This window comes from Anopheles aquasalis, chromosome 3 (genome assembly GCF_943734665.1).
Source record: "Anopheles aquasalis chromosome 3, idAnoAquaMG_Q_19, whole genome shotgun sequence".
Classification (NCBI taxonomy): Eukaryota; Metazoa; Arthropoda; class Insecta; order Diptera; family Culicidae; genus Anopheles; species Anopheles aquasalis.
Genome location: NC_064878.1, coordinates 55,687,236 through 55,696,048, shown reverse-complemented (window position 1 = coordinate 55,696,048; position 8,813 = coordinate 55,687,236). Strand labels below are relative to the sequence as shown.

General features: G+C 49.3%; 4 protein-coding genes across 4 annotated transcripts; 1 reads left to right on the top strand and 3 right to left on the bottom strand.

The window, feature by feature from the left end:
* Positions 1–1,557: 1,557 nt before the first annotated feature.
* Positions 1,558–2,224, bottom strand: LOC126576816 (uncharacterized). Its single transcript, XM_050238119.1, has 2 exons — positions 1,737–2,224; positions 1,558–1,675 (listed from the first exon to the last, which is right to left on the bottom strand). The coding sequence occupies exons 1-2, from the start codon at positions 2,222–2,224 to the stop codon at positions 1,558–1,560; spliced, it is 606 nt and encodes a 201-aa protein (XP_050094076.1).
* A 196-nt stretch (positions 2,225–2,420) lies between these two features.
* On the top strand, positions 2,421–3,125 carry LOC126576815 (uncharacterized). Its single transcript, XM_050238118.1, has 2 exons — positions 2,421–2,914; positions 2,996–3,125. Exons 1-2 carry the CDS (start codon positions 2,421–2,423, stop codon positions 3,123–3,125), a joined length of 624 nt encoding a protein of 207 aa, XP_050094075.1.
* Positions 3,126–3,198: 73 nt separating this feature from the next.
* Positions 3,199–5,432, bottom strand: LOC126574861 (integrator complex subunit 9). The gene is made up of 3 exons (XM_050235257.1): positions 5,388–5,432; positions 5,120–5,311; positions 3,199–5,057 (listed from the first exon to the last, which is right to left on the bottom strand). The coding sequence occupies exons 1-3, from the start codon at positions 5,394–5,396 to the stop codon at positions 3,255–3,257; spliced, it is 2,004 nt and encodes a 667-aa protein (XP_050091214.1). The 5' UTR covers positions 5,397–5,432; the 3' UTR covers positions 3,199–3,254.
* Positions 5,433–6,635: 1,203 nt separating this feature from the next.
* LOC126576814 (odorant receptor 63a-like) lies at positions 6,636–8,634 on the bottom strand. Its single transcript, XM_050238117.1, has 8 exons — positions 8,401–8,634; positions 8,199–8,337; positions 7,941–8,126; positions 7,614–7,884; positions 7,408–7,513; positions 7,215–7,316; positions 6,879–7,034; positions 6,636–6,692 (listed from the first exon to the last, which is right to left on the bottom strand). The coding sequence occupies exons 1-8, from the start codon at positions 8,632–8,634 to the stop codon at positions 6,636–6,638; spliced, it is 1,251 nt and encodes a 416-aa protein (XP_050094074.1).
* Positions 8,635–8,813: the final 179 nt, after the last annotated feature.

The window sequence follows — 8,813 nt, the reverse complement described above, 5'->3', positions numbered from 1 at the left end:
TCTAAACGATACGAGTGAATGAATAGAACAATCCGTCTCATGGGAAATAAAGAGATTTATTCCAAATAGAAAATTTTACCACAAACTCGTTGACTTGCATTACTAAACGCCAGCTAGGAATTTAAAGTGTCTGAGCTGTTCAAACGCTTCGAGCCATCCACGAATGCTTCATAGAGATTGTCACTTGATAAAAACTGCGGATGGGAATGGTCATGGGTATAATTTTATACATCTCATCAGGGGCTTAAGCTTCGCACAAAACCTTACCATTAAGCCAATCACGATAGCCATGGGCCAAAACAGGAGTGAGATGATGCGTAAAACGATGTTCAGTATGAAGTAGAAGAACCCAATCCCGAGCACGAGCAGCACAATCGATTGCATATCGATGTTGTCAGCGACCTCCCGCAGTGAGAATGTTTCGTATATGCTTCCCAATGCAACCTGTGTTAGGAAAGAATTCTCGGTTAGCAATTATAATAATAATAAATTGTCTAGAAACAAACCTTCAGACTGTTGAATGCCATTTTGATGCACGACCCAGATTTGGCTACCGTGAACAATGTAATGTCTGCTGTGTTTCGAAGGTAACTGAGATTTGCTGTGTTTGAGGAACGGCTGAGAGTGAATTAGATTACTAGATTCGTGCAAGAAATGCTCTAATAAGTTACAAGCCTCCTTGGTTTTATTTAAACAAATTATGATTCTCCATCCTACGACCTTCCAACTTCGTCCAAAATTCGAAGGTGGCAGCGTTTATCGCAACGAGATGATCGACAGTTTAGTCCGGTTCCAGCCATCGTTTGCCTTCAAGGGTCCGGGTCCGGGTATTCAAAGTGCTTGGTTTCTATATCTATTTCTATTCTTTTTCAAAATATGTCACAGCTGTCTAGCATCGTTGTGATTTATCTCCTTCAATTTATGATAGCAGCCAATGATGTATTTCAGGAACAGCTGAAATCAATTATGTTTCTAAACAGAACGTGGGCACGAATAGGCCCCTAGCTATGGTTTTGAAGTGTCCGGATTCACCATTCAGATGTTCAAACGCTGCGAGCCTTTCACGAAAGCTCCATAAAAAAAATCACTCGAGCAAAAATGTGTAATTTGGGAGAAAAAGTGCGATGATGTGATAGAAAATATAATACACGATGGCCAGCACAATCGATTTCGTATCGATGTGTTTGGCAACCACTTCTAGTGGGGTAGTTTCGTTCATGTTTCCCAATGCATACTGTGTCAGGAAAGAGTTCTCGGTTAGCAATTATAATAATAATGAATTGTCTAAAAAATACCTTCAGACTATTGGATGCCATTTTGATGCACGATCCTGATTTGGCAACGATGAACGATCCAATCTCTGCTGTGTCCCGAAGGCAACTGAGATTTGCTGTGTTTGAGGAACGGCTGAGAGTGAATTAGATTACTAGATTCGTGCAAGAAATGTTCTAGTAAGATTGGAACCAACTTCGTTTTATTCGTAAAAACATATTATGATTTATTGCAACTAATATTAAACACTTTGAATACTATCAAAATCAGAGAAAGGTTAGCGCTCTATAGCTTTCTCTTTGGACGAACATTCAGCTGCATTACGACGCAGAATATCATTCTTTCCTTCACACGACCCGTCATCCGCACTTCCCAGAAGGTGCTTCCACCTCCTGGCAAATATCTGAAAGCGTGTCCCGTAGGATAAGTGGGAGCGTAGAATTTCCGACAGCAACTTCACTTACTTGACCAATCCGTCATCCACCAACGTTTCACTCATAACGTACGTTCCGTTCCAGAAAGGACACTGCAGCTTCGGCTTGAAGTTGCGCAAGTACACACTGTACATCGTACCGGAGGCGCTCAGCAATCCGCAACCATCACTGTTGGCGATGTTGTTGAGAAATGGCCGGCAGTTGATCGTGGCCCGCATATCGTCACACTGCTTCACCACCACCGACAACTTGTACCCGTTGGGGAAGTTTTCCCGGAAGTGAACCTCACCGCTAACGACGTACGCCGTCCGATTACGCGCCACAATGCGCATATCGGGCACGTAAACCGGTAGATTCTTCTTGCCCAAGCATTGACCAACGCGTGTGATGAAGAGTTTCTTGCGTCCAAGCACTCCCAACGAAGGTACCGGTAGCAAGGAGAAGATATCCTGCGACCAGATCGGTATAATCGAAACACTAAGTACGACCAGCGCCACACACAACAGTCGATCGCGCATGGTGGATGATCGAAATGCAAATGAACGATCCGGTACGGCCATCCGTATCTGACCAATTGCAAAACTTCCGCTTTTCCTCCAATTAGCCTTTAATCATGTAGATGAGGATCGCGGTAAATCGCGGTAATGAGCCCAAACGAACAGAGCAACTCTGCATCATCAAACCGTCCATAATGAGCCATTCATTGCCGAAATTATGCTCAAGGAGAGCGGACCTCGACTGGCGGTGCTGGTGGTGATCACGTGGTTGGCTCACCTGAGCGAGCAGTACTTTTTCAACGGCATCAAGTCCGGACTCGATGCGGATCTAAAACACTCTCTGTTCTTACGCCGTGTTGGCCAGTGTGAGGGTCAGCGCCATTTGGCGATCTATCTGGCCGATGCCCAGATTGCCCAGCAAAACAACACACACTACATCGTGAGCGGTGTGTTGACCGTGCGGCGGAATATTACCGACGGTCCGCTCGAGGGAACAGTGACGATCGCGATCTGCCATAATGAAACGCAGTGTCGACCGTTTATCGAACCACCGGTTACGATCGGTGACGTATGTGAGCTATTCACTAATGGTTCGCGTAGCCACAGTATCTTCGGGCAGATCCTTGGCCATAGTATTCCAGAGCTGAGGTGCCCACTCTCGGAGGGGATTTTTCGTCTGGTGGATATACCGTTGGATTACAAACCATTCCGGTAAGTGAAAGGAACTGTTAACCTGGTGCAAACTGGTGCAGAGGAATTGATTTACATTTCCGTTTCATGGCCGCTCGAAAGCTATTTCTCTCCGCACGTTAGTAAAATCTGGCGCATCGATCTATCCGGCGTCAGCCACGGTCGGCGTGTGTTCTGTGTGCGGATCGAGATGTTTGTGTACAGCTGGGAAGATATGCTTCCAAGGTATTAGCCGCCACATTAATGACTGGTTATGTCTTTTTTAAACAGAAATAATGTGAAATATAGTCTACTACAAGGAGTAATTTTGTAATCATTCGTCATCATTTATTCAAAAGTTATCAGCCCAATTCTTGCCCACCTAGAAACTCTGTACACACTGTAACAGCAGATCGCGCAGTTTAAGCCGTAAACTCTGCTTTCCTCCGCACACGATCTCGGTGGTCTTTTCGCTTACTTTGATGATCGTATCTTCGCTCGGAAGCACGAGCGTCACCTCGTCCGGACCACCCTGTTCCACCTTGATGTCACTGAACCCATCCTGGGCCAGCTTCTTCAGCAACAGATTGATGTCGAGTGTACCCCACTCGTAGCGGATCTTGCGGAGCTGAGTGTGAGGTTGTGGTGGACCGGTACTCTTTCCCTTCGACGACGACGACGACGACTCTTCCACCTCATCATTTACCGCATCAAGCGGCAGCAGATCGTGAATGTTGTCCTTGACCTGCAGCACACCCGTCACCGTTGACACGGTGACACCCGGTTTCACCTCCTGCGGTATGATGCCCTTTGCCATCTTCGGATTAAGGTAGACACGGCCTCGTTTACGCTTCAGCGGCAGCTTGATCACCTCACCACGTTTAAACTTGATGATCATCTTTTCCGGCGGTTGATCGATGACAAGATCGAGCTTTTGCGGTGCGATCGCCGGTGGTTGGGTGTAGTTCTCCGGGATCACCAGTACTCCCGGTTTCAGCTCCTTGATGAGCTTGTTCGCTTGCTGAAAGTTGAGTGACGTTTCGATCGGACAAAAGACCGTCTTTATCGCGAGCGGTTGATAGGGGGCCAGTGCCTGCAGGTACGGGAAATCGGGTTCGGTGAATATGATCGTGTGCAGTGGATTCGATCCCCATAGCTCAACGAAGTGAACGGCATCACCGAACCGCAGACTCGGATGGCCACAGAACACCACGCACGGTTGCCGGAACTCGGTACTGAATCCCTCCGAGTCGATGTGCTTAAAGTGCTTCAGCTTTGAGTTCTTCACAAGGCTCGCGTGCGGAAATGGTTCATCGGGAATGTACACCTTGTTCTGCTTCGATGTCGATAACCATTCGGCCAGAATGTTCGAGTACGCCAGCGAGCTATCGGCGACGGGTGAGATGAAGAACATCGGTATCTGCGTGAAGCCCTGATTGTCGAGGCTAACCGAGAGACACTCGAACAGATCGTACACCACACCGGAAGGGTAGCAGGGAATTAGCACGGAACCTCCGTTGCGCAGTGTCATCATCACGTTCATGCACAGCTCACCGAGCATTGCATCGGGATTAACGTGCGGAGCCTGGGTTAGCCCAGTCATAATGACCACGTCCGAGTACTTTAGCGCTGCCTGATTGATCGGTCTCGGATGGGTGGTCAACGTGGAGGACCCACTGATGTACGCTATTTTCTCCTGTCCCGACATGATGGTCCAATTGCTCGATCCAAGGCAGAACCCTGAGCTAATCGGTGTCACCTGCAGTGCTCCGTAGATGTCCAGCTTCTGATCGTAGCCTGTCATCTGCACTCGGGCCAAGCTCTTGTTCACCGCGTCCATGCTAAACAGGTGGCGCCAGTTCTTCGGTTTGAACACTTCGTTCAGCGGTGCGGGCAACTGATGTTCGAGTTCTTTCCACATCTTTGCCGTGCTCTCTTTCGGGGAGGCTTCGATGTACTCCACCAATTCCTCGAGAAAAAAGCGACCGATCTGGAGCGTCGGTTCGGTGGCGTACACCGTCCCACAGAAGCCCGTTCCCTCCGTGATGTACGGCAGGGCCAGCATATTCGTATAGTTCGATATCAGGATCACATCGATCTCAGAGAAATCGATCAGCTTCTCCAACGGTGGCACGAACTCGGGCGCCGAGTTGACGAACGCACATCCGCAACATTCTTTGATTTCCTGCAAATTACAGCGAAATGTCGATAAGAACTACCATCGGAATGATTGCACGAAAGTTTTACCCCGTCCTCTAGCTGGATATCTGAGTCACGGCAGTTCCAGTTGGGCAAACACTGAAACTTGGAGCTTTGTACGAGCGGCAGCGGAAGGAAATTCAGTACGGAGCTGATGGACAAACCACAGTCCAGCATAATCATCAAGCCTTTGAAGCTCAGCACGTAGCACGGCTTGGCCGGATCCCCGCTCAGCGCGTACTAGAAAGGACACAAAGTGTTACATTTAAAGTAGAACAAACGTAGAACAATTCACGTATTTTCTGTGATAAATTACCAGTTTCATCTCGTATTCGATGCGGCGCCGGGAAACGAAGCAGGAAACGCCGCCGCCGAAAACATAAACAAACGCCCGTCAGTCAAAGGCCAAGGTTCATACACCAAAGGGGGAGGCCACGGTACAGTGAGACCTCCGCCAACCGGATTAATCGGTTTAAGGGCCGTTATTCAACGACGACAACGGAGCCAAACGGAGGGAATAAGGTTCTTTATTCACGAAAAGATAGCTAAACTCTACAACAATACCACTAAACTGCTCTAAAGATAGCTCCCATTATTGGCAATCCATAATTGCATAACTATAAATCCATATCCACCGTACAAGGTTCTTCCCCCTTTTGCCACGAAACTTTCCACAAATGCCCGTCCCGAGTGCCAGGTGTGAGGGAAATGTTCCAATTAACGGTTACTGTATTAACCTCCGGGTAGTTACATTAATGAGGTGTTTCCCCGTAGTTCTATAAGCTAGAATCAATCAGAAATGCGTCATTGCTGGCCTGTGCGTCACCGAACGCGAATCAATCACCGAGTTCCGACTGGTCATCGACCGGGAGGGTTGAAGTCACCCACCCCTCACACCTGGCCACATGGAAAACAAAGTTAATGCTATTGTTAATTAAACTGACCTGTAAAGCCCGCGTATCGTTGTTCTATGCAGCTTGTTCCTCTGTAATCCAACCGGGATTAAAGCGCGATCCACCACCGCTCGGCCACCGGTACGATGTAGCTGCGGATGTGCGGTACCCTATGATCCCTCGAACCTGCCCTCTGCCTTCTTGCCACACATCGCTACCCACGCGGGCCCCATTACCACTGAGGAACTGATTGATCATTATTGAAGCGTGCCTTCTGCCTGTATTGGCGCAAACGATAACGCAACGAGGAAAAGTGGACCACCTTCAGCCAGCCGAGTGGGATCCGGGACCACGGGAGGAATGGTAAATATGGGTTTTATCCAAAGACAGCGACCTCTGCTACGAAAACGCGTGACATGTGTCGTCGCAGCTTATCGTGGTTTGTTTCGCGAGCGCGAGCGCGCCCGCGCGAGTGCGTTGCCTCGGTCTGTACTTTGACCGGTGGTTACGAAAGCGTCCATTTCTGCACCAAACCAGAGTTCGCGGTCGAATGGGGACAAGGTTCCGTGCAGGGCTACAAACAATGGGCCCAAAGGATGGACAGAAGCAGCAAGCGACGAATGGGGCGAGGGGGCGCAATGGGGTGCGACCGACCGACCAGCAGGCCGGCACTACTCCTCGGCCAGGGACTGCAGAACGGTGAAGTAGGAGGCTGCACTTTTGATTATCTGTCGATGTGTGGTGGCGACGCGACGGGAGGCGAAGAGAAGGAAGGAAGGCAGTTGGTTGGTTGATAAGAGATTGAGATACGGTAGCTCGTCATCGGCCGTTACGATGATGATGATGAGCACCCTGCTGGAGGTGTGGCACTGACGTCGGCCACATCGGCCCCGTCGTTTGGATCAGTTGCCTACCTTCGAAAATGTCTCCAGCGACATGGCCGAGAAGCTCCAGGCACGTAGCTCGATGCGTCGCTGGCTGAACAGGAGCAGGATATGATGGGAGCGCTTAAACTCGGGGCTACACAGCTCCCACCGTGCGTTGTACACGGCCACCGGTAAATCATTACTCTGCCATTGGTGCCAGGAATGGCAATGAAAACAAAAAACAAGCGAGCGGGAAACAACAATATGAAACAAGTAAATTGGACCATCTCGATGCTCCCATTCTGTCTTCTACATTGACCTGAATTTTCTGGCACGCTGCTTCAAGCACAATCAACATCATTAACCAGCCAGCTTCCTGCTTACCTCGTTCTGGAGCCGCTGGCCGTACCAGCAGAACTGGAACAGTTGATAAACCGCGGCTATCAGGTACAGCACCATTAGCATCGTTTGCGAATCGCCGGCGTCCTTGGGGGCGGGGTGGGGAGGAAACATAACAATCAATACCAGGACCACGCGATGATTCAACACCGCATCGTTCAGAAATGCAGCTAGTTACCTCGCTGAAGGTGGCCGCAAATGCTATCACGCAGATAATGGCCGTACTGGTAAACAGCTGCAGCAGCAGTAGCGGAGAGAATATTTCATTGATTTGCTGGACCAACCTTGGGGGGCGGGGGGGGGGACCACCATGTGGGGAGCGACACCAAAAGATCGATGTAGAGCACTGTGACAGAGACCTGTGTGTGTGGTTCAACACCTTACCTTATCACTCGACCGTGATGCAGCAAGCATTCGCGCAACAAGAAAGCCCGTTCGGGATCTGTGAAGGTCGGATTCGTCGTTTCCTGCATAAGCTCGTTGAGCAGCCGCAGTAGCGAGGTCGCATACAGGACGAACACGACGTACAGCCCATCGAAGGCAACGACACCGGCCCAGGTAGTGTAGCCCGACATGGACTCGGTGCAGAACAGCAGCTCATACAGTGGTGATCGGTATTTAATCATTTCCATATACGGATAATACGTGTTGTAGACTGTAGCATCAATTAGCTAGCATTTGGTGATTAAAAATGCAACGTTACAGACTTACCGAGCTTTCGATTAATCGACTGTCCTTGCAAAAGGTGATATAGGTAGCTGCAGAGCGGTATGATCGAGTAGGACGACGCAACCGCACCGACCACAGTCGTATAGAAGCGCAGATTCAGATGAACTTCCTTCCACATGTGACCAGCGATGGCGTCGAACTGCACAAAGATGCCTTTGTTGTTGCCGCCTGTAACGATAAAAAAAACATAAAAACAGAATCCATTGTCCCAGAAAGCAGCTCCCGGTTACTGTGGCAAACCTTTGGCCAGAAAGTGAATCTTTCGGAATAAGATTCCACTCTCGATCGTCTTCCAAATGCGCGAGATTTCCTCCTCGTACGAGTGAAGGCGCATACACTTGATGCCGGTTGTCGTGATGCTGATGAATGAGCACAACCCCTTGGGAATGCGATTGCGATAAGCTATCGTTTTCCGCTGCACTATTCCACCGATCGGGCTTACCTGCACAACCAGATTCAGATTGCCCAGATTGTGGCAGAAGAACTCGAGCTGCAAGTAAGTGTTGATCCAATGCATGGCCAGCGTGAAGCGGTACAACACTCTGTACCACGGAATTCCGAGCGATGTCTGCAGCTTCGCAGGCCAAACACCCATTAAAAAGGACGTCTTACGGAGCCAGTAGCTACTGGTGCGTATACTTTCCGTGCGGTCCTTCACCGGTTGATAATGCTCCATTTTGCAGATGAAAGCGAAGACATTGAATGAGATGAAGACCGCATGAAGCAGTAGCTGCTTATATACCGTGGTGCCATAATCCACAACTAACCCATTCTGTTTCATGTTATCGCAGTCTTCTGCAGTTTAAAATTGCAAGCCCATCTGTCTCCCTGGCGATCGGGTGGTCCCGATGGAAT

Bases quoted from the DNA above. Each gene is read 5' to 3' on its own strand.
- LOC126576816 (XM_050238119.1), bottom strand. From the start codon at position 2,224: ATGCGCGATCGACTGTTGTGTGTGGCGCTGGTCGTACTTAGTGTTTCG. The intron at 1,676-1,736 runs GTAAGTGAAGTT...ACACGCTTTCAG, and splicing joins GTGGATGACGGATTGGTCAA to ATATTTGCCAGGAGGTGGAA.
- LOC126576815 (XM_050238118.1), top strand. From the start codon at position 2,421: ATGCTCAAGGAGAGCGGACCTCGACTGGCGGTGCTGGTGGTGATCACG. The intron at 2,915-2,995 runs GTAAGTGAAAGG...GCCGCTCGAAAG, and splicing joins TTGGATTACAAACCATTCCG to CTATTTCTCTCCGCACGTTA.
- LOC126574861 (XM_050235257.1), bottom strand. The intron at 5,058-5,119 runs GTAAAACTTTCG...TGTAATTTGCAG, and splicing joins ATATCCAGCTAGAGGACGGG to GAAATCAAAGAATGTTGCGG.
- LOC126576814 (XM_050238117.1), bottom strand. From the start codon at position 8,634: ATGGAGCATTATCAACCGGTGAAGGACCGCACGGAAAGTATACGCACC. The intron at 7,317-7,407 runs GTAACTAGCTGC...CCCGCCCCCAAG, and splicing joins TTGCGGCCACCTTCAGCGAG to GACGCCGGCGATTCGCAAAC. The intron at 6,693-6,878 runs GTAGGCAACTGA...ACACATCGACAG, and splicing joins CGCTGGAGACATTTTCGAAG to ATAATCAAAAGTGCAGCCTC.